Source organism: Gouania willdenowi, chromosome 12, assembly GCF_900634775.1.
Source record: "Gouania willdenowi chromosome 12, fGouWil2.1, whole genome shotgun sequence".
In the NCBI taxonomy this organism is placed as follows: Eukaryota; Metazoa; Chordata; class Actinopteri; order Blenniiformes; family Gobiesocidae; genus Gouania; species Gouania willdenowi.
In genome coordinates, this window is record NC_041055.1 from 28,079,889 (window position 1) to 28,106,187 (window position 26,299).

Here is a 26,299-nt window from a genome sequence, read left to right on the forward strand (position 1 = left end):
GGTTGAGATTTAATAATAAAAAAAATGGATGAAATGAACTAAAGTCATTTTTATCGAATGGCGTTTTATTGTGCAAATAATGTAAACTCAATTACAAGTTAAAGATTCAAAGTTTTTTTTTTTTTTTTTTTTTTTAACAACAAACAACAAATATAAGCCAATAAGCAAATGTTTTCATCACTAATATATATTAAATAAACATAATTCCTTTATGGCACAATAGTAGAAACATGGCACAGCCTGTTTAAAGGGTAAATCTGAGCTTTAACTACTTAAACTTTGTTCAAACTTAAATTAAATACTGCATCAAACAAGTAAATAGGCATCATTAATCATCAATAAGGAATTTGACATCACTGAAAACCATATATTGTTTAGCTACAAAAAACTGCTCATAAAAGATTTCACATATCAAACATTTACAAAGAGTTTCTGTAGCAGAGAGAGGAATATAACACAGATAGTGCCACAGGGTAGTATAACACAGGGGTTCTCAACCTTGGTGTCGGGACCCCATTTGCGGTCGCGAGACACTTAGAGGGGGGTCATCAGATGCCTTCAAGAAACTAATAACATTTTTTCAACAATTTGAGGCCAGTTTTTTTCCTTTTTTATTTTTTTTTACCATTTCTCGGCAACTACACCAAACTTGACACATTTTAACCTAGTTGAGTCACTTTTCTTGCCATATTTTTGCTCCTGTTATTTTTGCTACACTACTCCCATTTCTGCCACTTCATCAAATTTCAATGCCTTTCCTGCACATTTTTTCCACTTTCGAGACATTTTACCCCACTTTTCCACCTAATGTTGCATATATTGAGCAATTTTTGTCACTTTAACCTCTTTTCACCATATTACATGCAGATTTTTTGCTAATTTAAGAACTTTCAAGATTTGTCATGCCTTTTATCTGCCAGTTTATACTAATTGTTCCAATATTGACACTTTAAACCCTTTTTTAACACTTCTTCTGTCCGTTTTTGGCCACTGTAATTTGCACATTTCAACCAATTTTGGTGGTTTTTAAAACCCCATTTCTCCATTTTCTCCACTGTTTTTTATTTATTTCTGATTAAAACAAGGATTTACATCTCTAAGATGACTATATCCTTTGGTACAAATCATAATAAACTTCCTGGATAACATTGGATATTATTCAAATAAATAAATAAATGAGGTTATCACAGATTCACATAACAAAGAACCATCATTTTGCTGACTTGGATGGGCCCCAAAATGCTCCTTCAACCACCTTCAGGTACAGTGGGGGTCCCCGGTTTCTGGAACCTTTGCTTTTGGGGGTCGCAAGCTGAAAAAGTTGAGAACCACTGGTGTAACAGACAGTAGGCACTCATATGATACAAACTGCAGTTCTGTAACATCGCAGCTTGGATGACTGGCCTGTTTAATACAGGAGCAGCACAGATGAGACTTGACGTTGGTTCTAATCTTTCAGAGCTTGGTGTCCTCTCGGGGGTCCAGACTAGACTCGTGTTGCTCTCTCAGGCTGCTTCTGTGGACGGGTGGCTCCTCTGGAACATGAGCCAGAGGGTCGGAACGAATCAAATACCTGAAGGAAGGAACAAAAAAAACAACAGTGATTGATATGAAGTGTCGTCACAAAACATTCCCACTTAAGTAAACTTCCAAGTGTCCGAAGATGCACTTCGAACCTACAACGACAAAAACCTGAAGCACACTGAGGCTAAATATCTCTGTTGGATCTCCACCTTTGAAAGTGAGAAAAGTGACGAAGTACAATATCAACATGTGCTCATTTGATCCATAAAATCACGGAAACACATTTCATGGCGACCCGCCATTGTGCTACTTATAACACTTCCGGTTAACTTCAAAACAGGAGCCTTATTTACAAAAGGGATAAAAAAAAAAAAAAAATACTAATGGAAGACAAGATGAGATGCTTTTGTTTTGAAAAAAGGCAGTTTGATTTTTAGAGTGAAGCCAGTCCCAGGAAGACTTAACATTCCTTTCGCAATGCATCATGGGAGTATGACTAGTGTGCCAACCATGCATACTTAAAAAATGTCCTTATATAGTATACATCAATATATTTCTCGCACACTCAATCTTTTCATGCTATCTAGTATGAATACACTCATTTTAACATTAGACTTAGTATGAGTAGTACAGTATGCGATTTCAAACACAGCTAAACCCCTGAACGGATTCCTATTCTGCGACAAAGTAATGTGAATATATTAAATATGCAGGGGAACAGGAAGTATGCAAATAAATGACACTTACACAATGTCATTGAGCTCCAGTCGAGTGTCAGGAGAAGGGTTGATGAGGACATAAGACAGAGTGTTATGATGATCATTCTGTTCGTCTGAAAAAGAGACGTAAGCAGACGGAACAATAGGATAAAACTGTGTGTGCTGTTGGATACTAACGATATTTACCTTGCAAGTAGCCCAGATTGACTCTGTTCATTACGTCACTGGCGGTCAGGTTGGACAGGTCCTCTGCAGTGACACAAAGAGCAGAAAAACTACTTAAGCCCTATTCACACAGGATTAGTTTTACATGTAATAAATAAATGACCCCCCAATGTCTGCTTTTTATGTGGCGCATTCAAACCAAAGCCTGAGATTTTGCTGAAATTTACAAACATCTGAAAATGTGAAACTGTGTGTGAGTTGATGTTAAAACAACTTTGCAGGCTTTTGACCACAGCTCAGTGCTGTGTTACTGCTAGCGCTAGCCAGCTGTATTAAATAGAAGGCTACAAACAGAAAAAAAAAGATTATTTTTGTGTCACGGTCTGAGTTTACCTCGTACTGAGATCGATGAGCATATATGGGCATGCGCACTACTGGATAACGAATTTTTGCTAAAAAAAATAATAATTCAGTTTTGTTTATTTTTGTTTTCAAAGTGAACGGACACGTGTTTTATTAGTTTATTGGATTAAGTTAGGGTTAGGGTTACGTGCATGCGCATAAATGCTCATAATTGATTCCAGTACGAGGTAAACATAGACTGTGACAAAACAACGCGTAATCACGCATCAGATCCCGCCCATTTCTGTCCTAATCACAGAGAGGCCTATTCACATTTGGATTAGTATTATCACAGGACCTCAGAGTTCAGTAAAACAGAGTAGGTCATTTGCGGGAAATTTTTACTTTACAAATTACTGACATGACCGATTCGCAAGAGATTAACATCAGAGACATTCTTCACAATTATTACAAATTGCATGTGGTCCCTAGGTAAAACTAATCCCGTACTAGTAGGGCTTTAGTCTAGTCGAAGATTGTATTCTATTTGTGATCATGGAAAGCTCACCGTATCCAGATGTGGGGAGGCCCAGATGCCTCATGCGATTCCGCACCAGCTCAGATAGCTCCTCCCTCTCTGAGCGTCTGTAGAGGTTGAGGCGCTGCTGTGCAATACGCTGGGCGTGGTCCTTGCTGGAGTCGCGGCTCACCCCCTGCCACCTCACGCTCTTCTTACTCAGACGTCTGGCCCACTGCATGCTCTTCTTCCTCAGCAGCGGGTGGTCCGACTGCTCGTTACTGCGAGACTCCTCCACCTTTTCCTTCGTGTCCTCGCAGTCGTCAACACTCTCAGACACCTGTGACTGATGGAGACGAGCTAATGGTATAATTAACATTCTTCTTCTTCTGCACAAAGTTATAATTATGTCAGTATTCACTATTTTCGTTTTCATTTTTTTATTGAGCACACATTAAAGAAAAGGTTCCAGGGGGGAATAAAGCCCAAAGAGTTCCATATTAAGCGTTCCACCCCTTTCAATAAACATAACATTTCAAATAAGGGCTAACAAATACACACTTATAAAATCAGGAGACAAAATGCACAATTAAACATTGCTATATGAGGAAAAATAATATATAAACAAAAGTACACAAAAATAAATATCCAAAGACAATGAAAATATTGAACCAAACAATATAATAGCAAATCAAAAAAGAAATAAGTCTACTGTTTGTAATAGTGAGCAAAACCAACTTAAATTCTGCAGAGCCTTTAATGTGTTTTGGATTTTAATGAACTTATTGATTCTCTGAATGTAAATACATTCTTAGGATGGAATCATTTTGCAATGATGACAATTTTGTGTACTTCTACAATTTTCTACCCTATGTGTTATATTCAAAATATGAATAAATAAATAAATAAACAAATACATTATTATGGTAGACATGCATGTAATGGAGGATGAACATGTATAGCAGGTTTAAATGACACATTTAACATCCTTATTTACTGTAATTAACAGTATTTCAATTAATTATGTACATTTTCAGTTTTTCTTTTTGTTGTTTAGTGTTTCTTCTCTTCATCTGTAATATTTCTCGAGCCTCTGTAACAAAGTAACTTCCCCCTCGAATCATTAAAGTATTTCTGATTCTGCAATATTAAAAAAAAAATCCAGAAATGTATGGATGGGAAGTGGATTTGCTCAGATAGAGAGAAAACACTGGGGAGGGCGATTTAGGAACAGCTCTGATGGTTATAACTAGCTTCAAAGTAGGGCTGGGCCATTTTGCCCAAAACTTGAGTTTTGATTCAATTTTCAATTTCAATTTTAAAGTGCAACTTTATTGCTGTGATTGTCCCCAAAAGTTAAAATGCACAGAACAATCCCAAAATAAAAAGTAAATGAGACTCATTCAACAATTTCAAGCTTTAACCCAGGTTTAAGCAAAAGTGCAACAGCAACTTCACAGTAGCTTAAATTTTCTGATTAAGAAATCAGAGAACTACATATTTTATAATATACAACATTACAATTAAAAAAAATAATAAACTCTTCCCTTAGCACCTCAGCATAGTGCGAATAAAAAATTAAACCTGCCTGTGGCACACATACAGTATAGCCTACTCAAAGGGTAAACACATGTAAACAAAGAGGGGGCTGGCTCACATCGCGTTACGGTAACCCACAAGGACGGAACCTGAAAAAGTCCAAAAAAACTGTAGTGGGAAAAATAAAAAAATTATTGGAAATAAAAAATAATAATAATAATAATAATAATTCTAACTCGAATTTGCAAAATAAAAATAGTTTTTTTTTTATCTACAAGTTCAATAAATCGATTTTTTGCCCAGCCCTACTTTGCAGTACAGGTGCTCTGAGTGAGGAATGTTTAACAGAGAGATATCCCAGCTTAGTAGTATAGGTCCTATCTGATTAAAAATCATCATTCGCAGCACCTTTAATACATATATAACAAAAAAGTATGTGTCAAAACAGGGGACTTCAACCTGATCTGTAATCTGTTGCACAATAATGATCATATCACGCAATTTCTTCCCTTTTACATGTATTTCATTAACATGTCGCATAAATGATTTCATGTTGAGACTCTACGAAAGCTGCTGCATTTCTGTGATCTCACCTCAGAAGTGGGGAAAATGTGCGATTCTGTCCGATAAATACCGATAGGAATCTCAGCGCTGGAGGAGCAGAGCTTCTGGAACAATCTCCCATATGTGCCGATCCACAGATCCTCCTCTTTTACTTTCATCTGGGAAATGAAAGGCAAGAAGGAAAATGTGTAAATCACTGTTAACTATGTCTCTGTTAATAAAAACATTGAACTCACAGCACAGAGATATCCTGATCCCGGAGTGGTGTCTAATCCCAACAGCAGCCTCGCAATCAGGATCATATAGTCTTTAACGAAGGACTGAAAAATCATGCACAGAAAAAAGCAGTTAGATAGAAGACTATGGATAAAAAAATCAACATGGTAAGTCATAATTATAAAACAAAGTCATAAATATGAGTTAGTAAAAACATAATGAGTTAAAGTCATAAATATAAAATAGAAAGTCATAGTTATTAAATAGAAAGTCATAATTATAAAATAGAAAGTCATAATTATGAGTTAGTAAAAAATAATTATGAGATACAAACTGAGCATTTGCTGCAGTCTATCGACACTGACTGTTACCATTCTTAATTACACTTTCAATAATAATTCATTCAAACCACATATTTTGGCGGTTTATTCAGTTCTTAGAATTCAACACATGGTACATATAGTGCAGAAAAAAGTACATAAATACAGCTTTATTGCAAAAATTATTCGGTCATATTTGTATGTTTCTTTGCAACTTTACATAAAAATACTTTCACTCTCATAATTATGACTTTCTATTTCATAATTATGAATTTGCAAACTCATAATTATGACTTTCTTTCTCATAATTATGACTTTTGATCTTATAATTATGAATTAACTAACTCATAATATGACTTTCTATTTCATAATTATCAATTTACTAACTCATATTTATGACTTTCTTTCTCATAATTATAACTTTCTATCTGATAATTATGAATTTACTAACTCAAATGTATTACTTTCTCATAATTATGACTTTCTATGTCATAATTAAGAATTAACTAACTCCTATTTAGGACTTTCTTTCTCATAATTATTACTTTGTATCTCGTAATTATGAATGAACTAACTCATATTTATGACTTTCTTTCTCATAATTGTAACTTTCTATCTGATAATTATTAATTTACTAACTCAAATGTATTACTTTCTCATAATTATGACTTTCTATGTCATAATTAAGAATTAACTAACTCCTATTTATGACTTTCTTTCTCATAATTATTACTTTGTATCTCATAATTATGAATGAACTAACTCATAATTATGACTTTCTAGGTCATAATTATCAATTTACCAACTCATAATTATGACTTTCTATCGTGATATTTTTTTGTGAGTATCCATAGAAGTTTTTCTGAGATTTTCATCACATTAACTTGAGCTGAGTATCTTACGTACGAACACAAGAGGGCACATGAGCTTGAAAAACCGACTGAAATAGAAAGACACGTTCACTCCCTCACCTGGCAGTGAAAAAAAACCAGTCATGTGGGGACTGAGTGTTTTTGTGAGCACAGTGCGTACTAACCTGATAAAGCAAAGTGTCCAACATGCTGATGCTGAACACCCTCCCCGCGGCAAAAGGTAGGCGAAACATGAAGGCCAAGTTGGAGCCTTTGTCTCGCTCTTTCTGTGGGTGGGAGGCACGACACATATCGGTCAAAGAATTTTTTAAAGGTCCTGCCACTTTTCTGGCTCTCGTAAGGTCACATTCAAAGGGCCTCTCCTCCATCTTCTCTTTTATGATTCATGATTTATAATAGCTGCCATGTAATCGACTGGATGAGCCCTCCGTCTTACCTTCTCCAGCTTGGAGAGCGCTAGTGAATAACAGTCCTTTGCTCTGAACTGCATGAACCTCATGTTGGATGGATGAGTAAGCTCCGTTATGATGCTCAGACTGGGAAATAATCTGCAAAAACAGAAACGGTGGTTAAAAAAAAGGATGATTTCAAAGAAAGCACAGCAGCATGGGGTGCCGAACGTAAAAAACTCATTTTGAGCTCAATTTTGAACATTTAGCTCACTTCCCTCCCATTTAGCTCCTTTTTCTTTTATTTGAGGCAGAAATTCATATAAAACAGCATGTTTTACATTTAACATTTAGATTTATATTTTAGATTTAACATTTAGATTTACTTTTCATATTTAGATTTAACATTTAGATTTAGATTTGACATTCAGATTTAAATTTAAAATTTAGATTTACATTTACATTTAACATTTAGATTCAACATTTAACATTCAGATTTATTTTTTGTGTACACATTTTTAACAATAATATGGAACACGCATTTCTGAATCCAAATTTCTGTTTCATAGCATTCATTCATTTCTGAATCAATCATAGTTGACATATTTTGAACATTTAATTCACTTTCCTCACATTTAGCAAATTTTTCTTTCACTTTAGATAGAAATTCATGTAAAACAGCATGTTTTACATTAAACATTTAGATTTACACTTAGATTTTAGATTTAGATTTATTTTTCATGCGTACACATTTTTAACAATGATATAGAACATGCTGTTTGAAATTCTGAATCAAATCAAAGAACAGTGAGCTAAATGTTAAAAATATGTCAGCTATAAAACAGTGAGCAGATTTAACATTTACATTGTTAACAGTTTTTACATTGGACATCCCATACAGCAGACACACAGAGAAGTTACCTGAACATGGTCTGTACGTTGACTATGGTTTTAGCGTCGGCCATGTAGTCTTCTTCTGCACTCATCGTGCTCTCCTTGTCCACCACCACCAGGTTGTCGGCGTAAATGATCCCAGACTGGAGCAAGCTGTCCAGACTGAAACACGCAAAAAAAAAAAAGCTTTGAGAGATAATAATCATAAAAAAGAAAAAAAACAAGGAAAGGCTTTGATGCAGTCTTACTTGTCTATGGTCCCAGACATGTAGTAGACCATTGGGAAACAGCAGATGGCTTCCAGAAAGTGATTATCAGGCCTGCAGGCAGCAAGGATGACATCAAAATCTGTTTGTTTCCTCAGAAAAACATCCACTGATAACATCTCATGCGTAACATTGTGAAGTTTTTCAAAAGATTGTTTTTTCCCACGCATCAAACATTTCTATTAGAATCTTTCTTTTTAAAAAAAGACGTATTAATCGTTTTTATGTTAAAGTTTCATTTATTCAGACAAATTTTTTTCAGGAAATTTACTTTGATCTCCTGACATGTTTCCACTATCAACTGCCAGTCTTCTTCAGGGGCATCTGCTGATCGCTTTGATGTTTCCTTGACGTCCGCTTAATATTTCCAGCAAAGTTTTTTTTTTGTCTTCTCTTTGAATGATATGTTAACATAAGACATTATATTATATTAACATGACATACTATTCAAAAAGAAGACAAAGAATAGAAATGTTGACAAATACTGAGATGTTTTGACTGTCAACTGTCAGTCTTCTTCAAAGGCGTCTGCTTGTCGCATTGATGTTTTGTCTTCTTTTTGAATAATGTGTTAAGGTTTCATTTATTCAGACAATTTTTTAAGGGAAATTTACTTTGATCTACTGACATGTTTTGACTGTCAACTGCCAGTCTTCTTCAAAGGCGTGTACTGATCGCTTTGATGTTTTCCTAGTCTTCCGCGAAATATTTCGAGCAAGTTTTTTGTCTTCTATTTGCAAAATATGTTAATGTAACGTTATATATTATATTAACATAACACATAATTTAAAAAGCAGACAAAAAGAACGGAAATATTGACATATACTGACATGTTGCGACTGTCAACTGCCAGTCTACTTCAGAGGCGTCTGCTAATCACTAAGATGTTTAGGAATGATGAATGAATTAATTCAACATTGATCCAAAATAAAAAGGTAATTCCAAAGAGTTTATTACTAAAATTAATCACCGTATTTAGGACTAGCTAAAAAAAAAAAGTTTACAATGTAAAAAAAATATTCAAAGCACTATGAAACTCAGGAAAACATTTTTTAATTCCAGCAATTTCATTTTGTCTTCTTTTTGAATATGTTAAGGTTTCATTTATTCAGACACATTTTTTCAGGAAATGTACTTTGATCTGAGTCCTGACATGTGACGTTTACTCTGATTGGTCGGCTATGATGTGATGCATTCAATTGTTGTCTGGTCATTGAATTTTTTGTAGTTTTCACAATTTTTGTTGATCATTAAAAGTACAAGTAAAAGTTACTGATTTAAAAGTACAAGAAAGTACAAGAATAAAAGCAACTCAATTACAGTAACGTAAGTACTTCTAATCCATTGCTTTAACCTCTGCTTTTGGCTGAGAGATGAAACCGTCATTTCTCACACACAACATCTCTCTGCATCTGCTGGTCCTGCTTGATTTGAGACCCAAGGCTGTTATAAGTGGTTGAATTACGCATTGTGTGGGTGTTTGGCTTTTTGTGCGAGTGCGACAGTAATAGGATGTGAGGGATGGATACAGAGAGAGAGAGAGAGAGAGCTGCACAAAGTGTTTGTTTTCTCTGTTTCTAACCATGTGTGGAGAAAGTGGGGGCTGTAAAAGGGGGCTCGTCCAGGCCGGTGCTGATGGATGCACGTGTACGGCTCTCCAAAACAATAAATAAATTACTTTTCTCATGATCTCCAATTGTGGTAATGTATATCATTGTCGTTCCAGGCAAATGACGTTACCATAGTGACTGTAAATAGGTGCGTAGAGAAATATTTTATTTTATTTTGTATCAAAATACTTGTTTTAGGAGTTGCTGCATTTGCTACTTCTGCATGAAAAGCACAGTTAGATGAATTACTGATTGTGTCCTAACCCAGACCTTTCCCTAAACAAGCCAAACTACAGAACTCACTCACACGTGCTGTCCCTTTAGTAAAAAACAAAACAAAAGTGGCACATATTGTGCAGCTGTTTGTTAATAAATGTGACTGTGTGGCATTTTGCATCAGAAAAATGTAACCCTGAATTGTCTTTCAGGTCAGACTTCATTTGAAATAAAAATTATTGAGTTTAAGCTAATGCTAGGTCATTGCTTTTGCTAGGCTAATGCTAATGTTAGGTTAGTGCTAATGCTAGGTAAGTGCTAATCCTAGGTTATTGCTATTGCTAGGCCAATGCCCAATGCCCAATGCCCAATGCTAGTTTAAAGCAAATGCTAGGCTATTATTTCTAGGTTAGTCCTAATACTCAGCTAATGCTAATGCTAAGCTAATGCGATTACTAGGCTAATGTGACTGCTAGACTAATGCTAATGCTAAGCTAATTCTAATGCTAGGCTAGAACTAATGCTAGGTAAGTGCTAATGCTAGGTTAAAGCTATTGCTAGGCAAATGTTAATGCTATTGCTAGGCCAATGCTAATGCTCGGTTAAAGCTAATGCTAGGCTAATGTTATTGCTAGGTTAGTGTTAATGCTAGGCTAATGGTAATGCTAGATTAATGTTATTGCTAGGCTACTGCTAATGCAAGGCTAATGCTAAGTCAACGTTATTGCTAAATTAATGCTATCAAATTCTAATGCAATTTTTTGCGAATGCTAGTAAATGCTAACGCTAGTAAATGCTAATGTTAGCTAATACTAATGCCAGTTAATGCTAATGATATGCTAGCTAATGCTAATTCTGATGCTAACTTATGATAATTGTACATCGTTATTTTGAGAAAAACGATCGATATATGTGTTTTGGTCCATATCGCCCAGCCTTAATTTAGATTTACATTTGATGTTTAGATTTACATTTATTATTTAGATTGAACTTTTCGATTCATAATTTAACATTTACTTTTACATTTTGGTGATGGACGCACGGGTACGGCTCTCCCATAGAAAAAATAAAATGACTTTTCTCGTGATCTCCAATTGTGGTAAAGTATAGCATTGTCGTTCAAGGCAAATTAGGTTACCATAGTGACCGTCGGGGGGTGCGTAGACAGAGAGATGTTTTTATTTGTCTCTGTCGTTTAGACACTTTGTCAGCGTGAGCAGCAGTAAACTGACATTCGGTGCCGTCGATGGAATCCCACCTCCGCAGCCTTGTACTAAGTGCACCGCTGACGTGATCCCTTTGATATACATAATGTTTCCCAGCATGAAACCAAGGCTGAAGGGCAGAGTAGGTGGAATAAAGCAGAACCCATGTGTGTGTGTCTGTGTGCGCTGTGAACTCACGGGTTATCTAGCAGCAACACAATGGGATTGAGTTCTTTTCGGGGTCTGTAATAAGCCCTCAGCGGCACTATGAAGTTATAGAGGCCGTTTCCAGCGGTCTCAGCCGACACAATGATGAGTTTGTTCTTGAAACCGTAAGCCTTAGCGTCCTCAAAGCTGTTGTGCCTGCAGCCCTGCAACAACGAAAAAAACAAAAAGGAAAAAAACAGCCAGAAAACAAGCCGACACAGTTCAGGGTTTTGTTTTGACGAGGAAGCGAATGACAGCAGACAGTCAGCATGCAGAGGAGTGACTAAGCCCACCTGGTCCAGTCGTAGGCAGCAGAACGGGGCTTTCTCAGCCAACAGATGGCACAGAGTGGGCGAGCTCCCAATATACGGAGAATTAAGGGGATAACCTTTCACATACCTGGCAACAAAACCAAAGATTCAAAAATAACACGTTCCAGTAAATCACACTGTACATTTCTTCAAGAAATGTTTTACTGTGTGAAACTAGAAAAAAAAAATCACAGGTAACACTTGGGAAAATAGTCATAAACAGTTACCCATTATATTATGACCACTGGAAGAAACAGTCTTCTTATGATGGCTATTGTTAAGTATTTTCTGCATTTACCTTTGTTGTTGTTACTTTCTTTTTTGGCTTGTGTGTAACTGTTTAAACTGGACAGTGACTTGAGTTTTTGAAAAGCACTTCTAAATAAAATTAATTATTATAATTAATTAATATTGTTGGATACATCAGGCACTTAACTCAAAGTTAATGTGGAAAAGAGGATATGGATAATACATTTTTCATTTTCTGATATCCAACCCAAAAAGCTTCATGTGAAGTTTTCACAGTTTTTTCAATTTTTTTTTTTACAATTACAGTAAAGAAATGAAAAAAAAATAATAATAAAATAAACGCGGACACTGTTTACTATAGACAGTATATATACAAATCCTACACATTATAATACAGTAAGTGTGTGGGTGCGTGTGTGTGTTCGGCTCAAAGTCCCAGCACAAAATTAACAGGTCCAGAAAGTTAATAAATATTAATGTTAATTATTAAACCAAGTTAAAATGGAAAGAACTCAAGGGCAGTGACGTCACAATGTCACTATGTTCCAAAAACGCAGTGAGAAGCGGAAGGAGCGCCTACACTCAACTGTCTGGACCAGACAGACGAGAACAAGACCATTCATTCGGAAAAAACACAAATTGTGGAAGTCTGTGTGTTACCCAAAAGCCTTTTCGGAGGGCTGAAACCAAAGGTCCGAATAGTGTGTGATATCATAACAATTATAACAAAACACAGCCATCGACATTCCCCGCCAGAATGGTTGCCATTATAACTCACAACCTTTTCCTAAATGTCCTAAATCTAATGTAGATGTATACAGAAGAAAATATTATCACATCAGAATATAAAATTACTAACTATCTTAAACAGTTTCTAAGAAAAGTTGTCCCCTTTGAAGATACCTCAAACAGAGTAAAAAAACTGCACGAGGGCAATAACTCCGAAAAAAATAATTGCACACTCATTTTGGAACTCCATCAAGGTATTGATACCCCGATGCCACACACCGAATTTGGTTATCGTATCTTAAATGGTTTCTGAGAAAAGCTGTCCCCTTTAAAGATACCTCGAACAGAGTACAAAAAATGGAAAAAAGGCAATAACTCCAGAAAAAATAATTGCCCGCTTCTCATTTTCGAACTCCATCAAGGTATTTACACCCTGAAGCCACACATTGAATTTGGTTAGTGTATCTTAAATGGTTTCAGAGAAAAGCTGTCCCCTTTAACTCAGATGGACGCACGGACGGACGGAGCTCAAACCTACAGTATATCCCCCTTCAAACTTTGTGGCGTGGGATAATATTGTGCTATTAGTGGGTGTGGGGAGGAAATAATAACAAGTTAATAATAGCCAAATACGTGAGGGAAAGAAAAAATGGAGAGAAGAGAGGAAAAAAAAAAGAAAATGAAGAAAGGGAGAGAAATAAAAGGCCAGAACCCAGTGGACACTGTTTTCACTGTTAATGGTTAAAGAAAGAATAACTAAACCCTGAGGTTATGGCTGATGTGCATCTAGACTGGAAATTTAAAAAAAAATTCTGTGATTATGGGCGGGGCTCCAGTAGCAGTTAAGACACGCCCAGTTTATACTATAAGATCTCCAAAGAACAATCTATGCTATGCTAATATTCTCAGATAACAGCAAAATTTGATTGTAATAGCCAGTAAGGGTGTAAGAAAAAAATTGTGTGTGTGTGTGTGTGTGTGTGGCTCAAATATCTCTGCTGTTCAAGGACAGAGTTGATACTGCCAACATGGCTGTACATTGGTTCAAAGATGTGCAACGCCTGATGTCTTCAGACTGTAATGGCACAGTTAATGAGTAATTTCATAAAAACAGTCGTCCGCCGGAGCCATTACAGTCACGTGCGCACAGAGAGCCAATCACTGCACATCGTAGTCCCATGTGTGCACCACAGCCAACCAATCACTGAAGAGCCGGAGTAGCCATGTGCGCGCGGAGTAAACAAAGTAACTGTTAATATACACAAACAGGCTCCAAAAACACACAAAATGACTCCAAAAAACATACATTACAGAAAAATACACCCAACGACAACAAAAAATATGAAAATGAGTAAAAAAAAAAAACCCCACAAAACTAAATATTTATACAAAAAATACACAAAATGACAACAGAAATGCACAAAACTACACTAAAAAAAATACAAAAATAACTCCAGAATCACACCAAAAGGGCAACAAAAAAATATTATACAAAAAATGCACAAAAAGACAACAGAAAAGTACAAAAAGTCACATACTGACTGCAAAAAACATACATTACAGAAAAATACACCAAACCACAAAAATATAAAAATGAGTAAAAAAAAAACAAACAAATTTATCATGCGCATATTAACCAGAATTAAACCAGGAAAATCTCACACACACTATTTTACTTTGCACCCACAAATATACCCCATTATAACACTACAAAGTACAGAGTATGTACACCTCTGTGTACATTCAACCTTCAAACACATACTCATTTGGCCATAATTGACAACTCTACTTAAGCTCCTCCCACTATATGAATACATACTTCCGATGGGCACTGTACTAGTAATAATAATTTAAGAACTTAACAGAATCAGAATCTGTTGTAGAAGCAAAAGTTAATAATACCACAGATTTTAAATTGGTACTTAAATTACAGTTAGTTACCACTTACTTGTTAGAAAAAAAATGAAATAAATTGTATTTATGTCATTTTGTACTTGTAAATGTAAAATTTGTGATTATTGATATTGCGATATATCACGTTGTATATTGTATTGTTTAGTATCAGGATATATCGTATTGTCACATTCAAATTGTGAATCGATTCATGGCAACGCACACCCCTAATAGGCAGGTTTCAACCCATAGAGGACAATCACTCTTGAAATACTTTGACTAAAATGTCAAGAGTTGGACAATAATCAATCAACACCACTGTACTTCATACCCAAATACATTTGCTTTCAGCAGAAAAAAAGTGGTTTTGGGGTTCAGTTACTCTTTAAGATTTTGTTATACTGATTTTAGATTTTAGCAAGGATAGAACAAATAAATAAAAAAATTCAACGTACTCAGTGGGTGAGTGGCTTTTTTCATCTGTGAAGACAGAGTCGTCTTCTGATTGGTCACTGAGAAGGTCACATGGTAGGATAGAGGTAGAGTCTGCGAGCTCCTGAACCGGAGCAATGCTTGGACGACGGCTTCCCGTCCCGTTCACCGTTGGAGGAGGAACCAGTTTACCACCACAGATGTCCGGTGGACTGGTGTTCTGGAGATCAATGGCCACGGTACCTGGAAGTACATCCACACTGGGTCCACTCAGACCAACTAAAAACATCTGTTTGACCAGTTTCATTTAGCCTTTTTCAATCACAATTATGTTTCCAATTACAATTTCATTATGATTACAGTGACCAACATTTTTTCCAATGACAATTAAATTACAATTATTTTTAATCTTCAGAGATTAAAATCAAAATTATGTTCCCAATTACTAAAGTTCAATTACAATTAATCACAATTACTCATCCTGAAATAGATAACCTAATAAAAGTGAACCTTCCTCTTGTGTTAGCTTTCTGTTAGCATCTCTTATGCTAACGTGTCCTTAATCAGCTGTAAAATACACTAAAAACAAATATCTATCATCTCATTTATTTCCTATCTATTGGTTATTAGGCTTCAAATATAGGTTTTAATAAGACATCTGAGCCTTTTTTGTGTCAGTATACCCCTCGATTTATATATTTTTATAATGGTAAAATGTGGGAAAGCTTGATATGAAACATATTTTTATAATTGTTAGTGTAGAACTGTACATAGAACTGTAACATACTTAATAAACATAAAAAAGGTTCATATTGAGATAGAGAATATTGTTAATTTAAATATTGCCACACTATATTTTATATTTAAAATGTAATTGATGAATGGTGTGACGTAAATATTATATAGTGTATTGTTAATATTATGTAAATGTATGTGTATGCATATATTTATGTGTGCAAATGTGTGAAAGTATATGTATATGTGATGGATGTGCATATGTAAACTGTAAATATAGAACTTTGTGCAGAATATGTATTGAATGTGTATTGTAAAACTAGAAACATTCGTTTCTTAATATTAGAATATTTTTTTTTACATTATCTTGAGAGCCTTGAGTGGCGTTTGTTCTGTTCTGTTTTCTGAAGACTGCCGAAATAAATTCAACTTCAAACTTAAACACGATTCCCCAGTTTTTAATTGACAACTTTTATAGAATTTTCATGGCAGTCACAATTACAAAGTCAATTATCCAAACTCAATTACAATTTAATTATGATTACGGCAGCAACAGATTTTTAAAATTGTAATTAATTACCAATTACGCGATTACTATTATAATTCACCCCAACCCTGGCCTGAGTAGGTGTGCTCATTTCCTCACCCATGCTTGCGATGATGCTGTGCACAGGAAGCTGACAGGGTCCGTCGTACAGACCCCCCGTGGGTCGACCTTTCCTCTCCTCCTGGTTGAAGATGAAGGCTGAGTTCTCCTCCTTGGTGATGTTGATGTAGTAGCAGGTGTCGGAGGCAGCCATGATGTGGCGAGGGCCTGGGTTCAACAGGATGCTCTTGTTGTCCTCTTTCTTTATACCGATCAGACACACGCCGTACCTGGAGTAGGAACACATGTTAGCAGGAAATGCTACATCAATGCTATTAGAACCAATCTACACTGAATTTATCTCACAATAAACGTGTGACCTATAACGTGTGACTTACTGTATAACATAATGTGAGCTTACATTTAATAAAGATTTGTGACACTGACATTCACTGTTCTATACCTCTTATATCACGTTTCAAACTCAAGGCCAGGAGGCCAAATCTGTCCCTTTAAACAGTGTTTCTCAAATGGGGGTACATGTACCCCTAGGGGTACGCAATGGCACTACAGGGAACAAATAAAGTGTTAGTCTTGGTCCCTCCCCAGGTGTGATATGACCAGAAATGATGAAAATTATAGAAATAAATCTATTCAGGAGGCACTAAATTTGTGTTTTTCAACCTTGGAGTCGGGACCCCATGAAATTGCCTGAAATTTCAGAAAATTTAAATAGATTTTTTTAATTTTTAAATGATTATTCTTTTTTTGATTGTATTTCTTAAACAACTTTCACTTTGTGAAATATAAATCTAGTTCAACTAAAATGCAATGAAAAAAATATCTATATTCCTGAGCTCAAACATGATTAAAAACTAATTCTAGAAAAAAATGTTTTTGTCTTTGGGGTCCCCAGAAAGTCTTGATAACAAAATGGGGTCACAATCCAAAAAAAGGTTGGGATCTACTGCAATAAATAGTGTTTATTTCCACTTATTTACAAAATGAAATGCTTTAAAATGTGTGTTATAAATTGTTAATTCTATCATTATGCTCTATTGTTGTTTTTAAATGGTAAATCATTTTCTAATCAAAACGTTGTAGTCGGACAAAAGGGGCTACTTGGATTCAGAAATAAGAAAAAGGGGGCACTTGAGCCAAAGAACCACTAACATCCAAATCGGCCGAAAGGGGAAAGTAAAGATGGCTGAGAAAGTGTGAATTATAATAATTAAATAATTTAGTTGTGAATATATCAGTACAGATTTCCACAGGAACTCAAGTTGAGGAATTTTGGCAATATTTAAAAAACAGAAACTTTTCATGGGAATTATTTATTGAAATTAAGCAGAAATTGGGAGTAATTTTAAATCACTATCGTATACAAACATAAATGTCAGTTTCTGCTGGAGATTTCTTCCTTTTAAAAGTGAGTTTTTTTCTCCCCGCTTTCTTTTTTTTAATGTTTTGATAGCGCTTCGAGATGTCATTTATGCAAAGTAGCACTATGTTCAAATTGTTCTATTCCCCCCTCTGTGGCCCACTTGAGATCAAAATTATCCGTTTTTGGCCCCTGAACTAAAATGAGTTCGACACCCCTGTCTTAAATCATTCATTAGAAGTTTCTCTCTTCACACTTTTTGTAACAAATGAAATAAATTAAATTGTATTAGTTTTCATCACACCTTGACTAGGTGTGTGTAACATTGTAAATATAGCAGATAGTTTAAAAAAAAAAGCAAAAATGTCCCCAAAAGGAACCTTAATAATGTTAAAGATTAATGCTAAATAAATATTGTAGGCTTATGCTGTCCTGAAAGAAAAAAAGGACACATGCTCACCAAATATTTTGACATAATTTGGCATCATGTTTTTGTAATTGAAACATCCAAAAATATGTCATACAGTATATGCAACACAATATGAAGCTTTTTGGTTTGTGAGGCCAAAATCTCAAAAATTCTAAATGTGATGAAATGTATTTTATTTATAGATAATTGTCTTTTATTTTGCAGGGCTGCATTTAGATATTTAATTTCAAGAATAGTGTGAGAAGCACATTTCTAAATACCAAATAAATTCCTAAATAAAACATTTGAGGAGATATCTATAACTGTCACTTTTGGCTGAAGCAAACCCTCTATGTGTTTAATTATTGCTTTTATATGCTAAATAGTTTGATCGATTGGGTGAGGGTTCATCGTAGTACAAAAAATGGTGTTGGGAGAAAACGGACAGAATGAGGTTTTCTTGTGACTCGTCAACATCTCAAATAGGGGCTTCAACTCACTTCTTGTGAGCGTGAAAGGAGGCGTACGTGAAGCTCTTGCCGTTGTACTCGCCAAAGAACTTGCTGTCACACACTCGGATGTGGTAAACTTCATTACCAGAGCAACAGCCGTACATTCTCTGCCATTGTTCTGGAGACTGTTGTCCTTCTCTGCATTGGTTCACAGTAAAACACAGAGGGTTTATCTCACCTTGGAAATGTTCTGAGGTTTAGTTGCATGTTTATCTCAACACCAAAGCATGTTTATCAGAGACCTGGTCGTAATTGTGCAATTATCGCACAATAAAGTGCATCACTCAGATGATTAACAAATAGCATCTCTGCAAATCCATTTCATGCACTAAAAGGGAAATTATACCTCCTACACAGACTGTAAGACACACTTCAGCAAAATGTAAAAAAAAAATCATTATCTGAAAAGCCTAAATACAAAAAACAAACAAAACAGTTTTAAGTATTAAAACAGCAGCCAAGACAGCAAAGTGAACAGTTCAGAAGCTGTGTTGCCAGGTTGGGTTTAGAGTTTCCAATTAGCTACACTTTGGTGGAGTTTTGAAAGTTTTTGGGTAGAATTGGCAGTAGAGCAAAGGAGACTGTGTCATGTAATAATAATGGATTGGATTTATATAGCACATTTTTCAATGAGACTCAAAGAGTGTTACGGAAACCATTATTCATTCATATCAGTCGTACCAGAGGTGGCAAGCTACATTGTAGCCACAGCTGACAGAAGCGTGGCTGCCAATTCATGTCTACGACTCCCTCTGACCACCACCAACATTCATGCACAATTCATACGATGCCCAAGGACACAACGACGACGACTGGAATAGAGTGGGATTCGAACCGTTCAATTATTGGATGACCCACTCTACCACTGAGCAATGGTGGCTTTAGTAGCACAGGCTAGGCTACATACCTGGGCTAACATTGTGAGTAAAATAAATGTATTATTGATGTTTGCTAACTAATGTTTGAGGGTTCTCTGCTAGGAAATGTTGGTAAAAGGGTAAATTTGTGCAGAAAATAACTGTTTTGAAGGACGCAATTATATTTTAGGGATCATTATTTTCACCATATGATATTATCACTTAAATATATTGTACCAGAGACACTGGCCATGTTCGAAATGACATACCAAGGCACTACTCGTACTGTTTGATGCCAAAATGAGTATGTAGATCACATCACAATCACATTAGATAGTATGAAAAGATTTAGTAAGCAAGAAATACCTGGATGTATACTATGTCGGGACATTAGTCATACTTGGTCACTTTCTCACTGTTTTCAGAACTTTCAAAGGTGGAGAATCAACAGAGATATTTAGCCTCAGCGTGCTTCAGGTTTTTGTCGTTGTAGGTCCCAAATGCATCTTGGGAAACTTGGACGTATAATTTAGTGGGAACGCTCATCGATCTAATCATACTAATATAGTGGACAGTGTATACTCATTGAGTTTGTAGTGTACCATTTCGACAGTAGTACGTTATGGGTTTGCTGTTATTTTTTTCTTCTTCCAGTATTTATCCTGGCTTTGTCGATACTTGTAAAATGTCATCCTTTTCGCTCCTATCCAAATGGCCACCCTGAGGTTTGCATGCTGTGAAAAAGCATTTTCAAACACTTTTACAGAGAACACATGAAAAACCGATCTGTTCCCTCCTCTGCTACGATTATTGAGATCCACAATGAACAAAGATGTCTTACTTTCTTCCTTTTAACCCTCTCTGGACAAGCATATGATCTTAGTATTTAGCAACAGGCTTTAGAAGATGAAGAAATTCCAACTTTGAGCTAAAGCTGAGAAGGTAATCAAAATAACTGACCTTCCACGGGAGGTGTGTACGAGGAGAGTGACCAATGTAGAGGTGGCTGGACACACACAGTTAAGGGCCAGCATGGCGTACTTAAACTCTTCCTCACAAACAACATGATCTAAAAATGAGCAGAGAAAGAAGTGACTGACTGCAGCTTTGTCCATTATATACGAAACATCGATAATTCATTACAATTATGGCATAATTATAGTTGTAATAGTAATTTTAAAAACCTATTGCTTTTGTAATCGTAATGAAATTGTGATTGAGTTGAGAAAATTGACTTTGTAATTGTAATTGCCATGAAAATTCTATTAAATGTGTTACAGTTCTAAGTACAGTTCTACACATATGTAGTTAACAATAATTACAATATGTTTCTTATCAAGCTTTCCCACATTTTATCATTTAAAAAAAATTAAAATGGAGGGGTATAGTGACAGAAAAAAGGCTCAGATACCTACACCAAATATATTAAAACCTATATATTTTATTAATTAGGACAAGGCCTGACAAGGTGACCAATAATTAGGAAATAAATTAGATGATAGATGTTTTTAGTGTATTTTACAGCTGATTTAGGAGCCGTTATTATTAGAGATGCTAACAGAAAGCTAACACAAGAGGAAGGTTGACATTTATTAGGTTATCTATTTCTCCATAATTGTGATTAATTGTAATTGAACTTTAGTAATCGAGAACGTAATTGTAATTTTTATTAAAAAATATTAGCAATTCAATTGTGATTGGAAAAAATGCTGGTCACTGTAATCGTAATTAAAAACGTAATTGTAACTGAAAAATACAATTGACCCCAACGCTGCAGTATACTGTATTATGATTAAATATCTGGAGCATAGCTAATGCAGAAAGCGTGAGAAACTGGAACCAGTTTTTTCCATCACCATTTTTGTTATGAAACGCTGGTTTTTTTTCCCCTCCAAAGAGCATGCGACAAAAAAAAAGTTTGAGACCCACTGATGCACAAATTATGTTCCTGTTGGTAGCTTAGCAACAAGAAAGCCACGATGAAGCCCAAGAGAAGGAAAATTACAGGCCTTTGCTTTCCCCAAAACCGTAGTATTTATCATTATTTATGCATCATGTTAGGTTAAAAAAACACTGAATGAAGGCTAAATGAATGATATACAGTAAAAGACTAGGACTGTGTCAAACCTTTAAGTAGCTAACATTTTAGCCACCTGGTGGCAGCAGAACAAGCTAGGGCATGCTAATCTCAGTGAGTTAAAAAAGGCAAATTAGGGGTTAGCCGAATTAGAGGGTATGCGTCAACATATTACCTTAGCCAAAAAGGCGTGAGCTAGCATTAGCCAAAGTAAATCAGTGCCCAAAAGCTTTTTTTTTTTTTTTTTTTGTTAAAATGAAAGAATCTAGGTAGCTATGGAAGCACATTTCAGCCAGTTAAAAACAAAAACACAAAACTAGAAAAAGTGAAATAAAACATTCTTAAGTCATAATCATGAGATACAATCTCATAAATATAACTAGAGAATTATGATGCACTATCTCGTTTTTATAATTTAGTATCTCATAATTAAAACTTAATATCTCATAATTATGACTTATATCTCATAAGTGACTTAGCATCTCATATTTATAAGATAGTATCTCATAGCTATGACTTAGTCTCTCACAAGCACCTACTTTTCCTAGTTTTTACTGAAATGGGCGAGCAAAGCACACAATAATAATCAATCACGCATAATTTCAAAAGCTTTAACATCACATAAATTCACAACAGTCCATTTTTCACCATTTTAGCTCCAAACAGCAAACAACTGATAGCTTTTATAACATTTCTCACCTACAAATTTGACATGAAACTTGTTCTCTGGTTTAAGTATCTGGACGTAAAGGGGACAATTTGGGGCAAAGTCCTTCACCGCCCATGCTCTCAGGATGGTCTGATGGTCCTAAGGAGGAAGCATGAAAATATTGGCTGCGTCCGAATAGTCCCTCCTATCTCCTTTCCTATCCACTTTTCCATAACCCCCTGGATGGCGTCACGGGGTTAAAGAAAGGTATTAGGAGAGGAGTAAGGAAAAGGCCGTTTGTTTTGACAATCAGACGCACTTCCACTAGGTGACGTAATAATCCGACGGCGGTGAAGGTTAGTGACGTCTGCCGTGATGAACAAACAACATATTTCCAAAAAAATATAATCGGAAAAATCACACGGTTTGAATGTAAATCAAATGAAACCAGGCTACGAGGAACATAAGTGAAACTAAAAGAACGTCACATTGAGAATGGTTGCTCACACTCACCTTCCACTCAGAAATATGAATTATGTTGAAGAAAACATAATGTGGCTAAAAATGTCTCTGATGCTTTTTTATGTCAGTTATAATCTGATAATATGGCTTACATATAATAAAATATGGGTTTTGGATTATTTAAAGTTGTTCAAGGCATATTATTATTATTATTGGTAACTTACATGATCGCCGTGCCTTGTCGTTCATCGTGAGTTTCTGTGAGCGCTCGGGTGTACGTGTCCCGTTAAATGTTGTCGCCGCAAGGAATTGTGGGTTAGCATTATCTGGTCTCCTTTGGTAAAGGATGCATCAGTGTTTCCTAGGCTAAAGGAGGTTATAAAGGAAGCATTGAGCCTCCTTTCCTTAGCTTAAAGAAAATTTGAAAGCTCTTCATCATGGCCGCCACTTAAACACTTCCATGGTAAGTTAAGGAACAGTGGATAGGAAAGGAGATAGGAGGGACTATTCAGACACAGCCATTAAACTTGCATTAAGAACTTCGGTCTGACTGTCCTTTAAGAGTAACTAAACCCCAAACCCACTTTTTCTACTGAATACATATGTATATGGGTATTAAGTGGGATTGTTGATTGATTCTAGTCCAACTTTGAACATTTTAGTATAAGTATTTTAATTTTGCGTAGGGGTTTAGTTACTCTTCGTTTGGTTGAATGTTGTTTGTCTTACAGCAGCCATGCGATCGACTTCATTCCGACTGCTCAGGATGAAACAAGCTTCAGCATCATCCATCCTGCAAAGGTGTGACAAAGTCCACTCATAAAATGTAGACGGTGCGGTTACTGCGACAGTATTTTGCATTTAATAATTTAAGGCAGCAAAATGCAAAACAAGCATCTACTTTTCATCGTCTCACCAAAACAGAACACATTAAAGTTACACAACTTATTTCCAATAAAGTGACAATCCGATCCTGCGAGTACGTAATGCACCCACAAATGTGATGTTAATAATTGGAAGGCTTTATTTATTTTTAAATGTATATTAATGCAAAGAATTAGGGTTTTCTCTTACTGGCATTTCTAGGCAAATAATGAGTGATAGAGAAATAAATGCTGACATGTTAAAAATGTATCATCCTCACTCACTTCACAGCATATAAACAAAATTTTAAATTGAATGAAGCAGATCAGGCTAAATATAACTCTTCAGCATTCACACAGATTTGCATTCACTTACTTCGCTCTGAGCAAATCCTGGTCTTTGAGGACAGACCCTTGTAGATAAATGACTCTCTGTGACCACAGAGGAATCTGCAGGACTCTCCTCACCTGGAGGTCCATTTCCGTTGGGCACAGGATCACCACGTAGTAATCCTAGAAACCAGGAGTTTAAATTGATCCGTTATGCACTGTGCAATTTAAAAAAAAACAAAGAGTTTATTAATATTATTCTGCAAGGATGCAACAATTCTACTTTTAACCATATACATGAATAAAAAGACGTTTAAAAACCACAGAAAGCATCCTCCAGTCTCACGTTTCTTGGTACCTGTAGTCTGGGATGTGCGTAAAACTCATTGAGAAAATCCATAAGAAGGTCTATTTTGAGAGCGCTGACACACAGCACCACGTGCTTCTCTGTTTGCGCCCTGTGGCGGCTGTAGTTCCCTCCAGACTTCTGTCTCTCCATCCACAGGTAGATCAGCTCCTCAAACTGAACTCAACAAGTCACAGAAAAACTCAACAGGGAAGGGTTTTATCCTGGCATTTTCACAGCTGAGTAAGAAGACATTATTTGCCACTGATCAAATATGACAGCAGATTAGCTGTTCCTGGTGAGTTTAAGAGCATTTAACCTATATAATAAGGATGCTATTGTTTGGCATTTTTTTTTCTTCCGTCACAGAATTTTGCCGCATTTTAACTCCTTCAGCAATTGACCAATTTTGACAATTAAGATATTAAAACGTGTCAAAAATTCAGCACAGGGGTGTATGTACTCTTGTGATTTGTAACTTTTATCATTTTTTTTAATACGTTCTTTGTTCAAAAATGTCCCCATTCATTTTGATTCAGCCATTCTTCAACTTTTTAAATATTCAGCTGTCTGATTGCTAATGCTAGGCTAATGTTAGTTAATGGTATTGCTAGATTATTGCTAGATTAATGCTAGGTAAATGCTAGGCTATTAATAATGCTAATATTAAACTAATGCTTAGCAAATGATAATACCAGCAAATGCTAATGTTAGGCTACTGCTAATGTTAGCTAATGCAAGCTTGTACTAATTGTAGCTAATGCTAGTTTAACGCTAGGCTAATACTAATGCTAGTTAATGGTAATATTAATGCTAGGCTAGACTAATGCTAATGCTAGGCTAATGCTAATGCAGCGTTCAATGATGCGGGCCAGCACTTGCATTCTCACTGCAAATATTCCAGCTATTTATTGTATTCTGAAGGTAATTTCATTGGCAGTGAATAGAAAAAAACTGGATGGTTGCGAGACACTGAATTCTGAACATAAATCATTTCCGTGGCTCCCTACCTGCAGAGGCAGCACCACCAAAGCGACGCAGATCATGATGACCACTAACAGCTGTGAGGGCCAAATACGAGGGGTCACGTCTCCAAATCCGACGGTGGAGAAGGTGACGATGCAGAAGTAGAAGGATTTGAAGAGGGAGAGGTTTTTGCCTGCTCGCTCAAGATGCTGAATCCCACACGTGCTGAGGCAGGTGAGCACAAACAACAAACATACTTAGTGTATAGTATATAGTATAGTACAGTATAGTATGATATAGTACACGTAGCAGTGTTTGTACTCAAAATAACACTATCCGAGACTATATCCAGGCCACGACCATAACAATTCATGTTAAAACCAGGACATGGTTGAATATTTAAAGAACATTGTGATTTAAATGTTGTTAATAATAATAATAATAATAATAATAATACATTGCATTTATATAGCACTTTTTTGGGCACTCAAAGACACTTCACAGACTGAACAAAAGAACAAAGGGGGCTCCAGAAAATGCTAGTTTGAACACGTGTGTTTTGAGGGGTGTGTAATTTTAGTTTTCTTTTAAGTACATTTGACAGACAAAACAAGGTTCCTGCAACTTCTTCAAAGCACAACATGCAAAAATCTCAAATCATGACAAATGTGTTCAACTACGTATTTAAAAGCCACTGATAGGTCCAGAATTATTTCAAATATCTGAAAATAAGATGTTTATTTGTCAGATGAATGAAGCCCAAAGAAAGTGTTTAGAGATATTTCTGACTAGAAATACAGAAACAAGATGGTCTGATGTAGAGTTCCAAGGAGGCAGAATAATCAGTGAGCTAATGCTAATGCTAATGAAAAATGTTTAAAGTAAAATAAGAACATGAATTAATCAGGAACACGTGCAAACATCTCCTTCTCATTTAATTATTTTAC

The 26,299-nt window shown here is 35.7% G+C and overlaps 1 protein-coding gene across 2 annotated transcripts in view; it reads right to left on the reverse strand.

Annotated features, from left to right (window-relative positions):
- Positions 1-65: 65 nt before the first annotated feature.
- The window catches only part of kcnt1a (potassium sodium-activated channel subfamily T member 1a), a 50,668-nt gene continuing 24,434 nt past the window's right edge, over positions 66-26,299 (reverse strand). For both annotated transcript variants that reach the window (XM_028462899.1, XM_028462900.1), the window contains 21 exons: positions 25,397-25,577; positions 24,399-24,563; positions 24,087-24,223; positions 23,577-23,640; positions 22,436-22,544; positions 20,620-20,728; positions 18,791-18,940; positions 16,561-16,790; positions 15,203-15,422; positions 11,859-11,964; positions 11,557-11,729; positions 8,310-8,381; positions 8,089-8,223; positions 7,215-7,326; positions 6,943-7,044; positions 5,607-5,690; positions 5,400-5,528; positions 3,319-3,613; positions 2,430-2,492; positions 2,272-2,356; positions 66-1,573 (listed from right to left, as the gene is read on the reverse strand). In XM_028462899.1, coding sequence (XP_028318700.1) covers positions 1,456-1,573; positions 2,272-2,356; positions 2,430-2,492; positions 3,319-3,613; positions 5,400-5,528; positions 5,607-5,690; positions 6,943-7,044; positions 7,215-7,326; positions 8,089-8,223; positions 8,310-8,381; positions 11,557-11,729; positions 11,859-11,964; positions 15,203-15,422; positions 16,561-16,790; positions 18,791-18,940; positions 20,620-20,728; positions 22,436-22,544; positions 23,577-23,640; positions 24,087-24,223; positions 24,399-24,563; positions 25,397-25,577 — 2,839 coding nt within the window. In that variant the 3' untranslated portion in view covers positions 66-1,455. The remainder of the gene's footprint in view (positions 1,574-2,271; positions 2,357-2,429; positions 2,493-3,318; positions 3,614-5,399; positions 5,529-5,606; positions 5,691-6,942; positions 7,045-7,214; positions 7,327-8,088; positions 8,224-8,309; positions 8,382-11,556; positions 11,730-11,858; positions 11,965-15,202; positions 15,423-16,560; positions 16,791-18,790; positions 18,941-20,619; positions 20,729-22,435; positions 22,545-23,576; positions 23,641-24,086; positions 24,224-24,398; positions 24,564-25,396; positions 25,578-26,299) is intronic.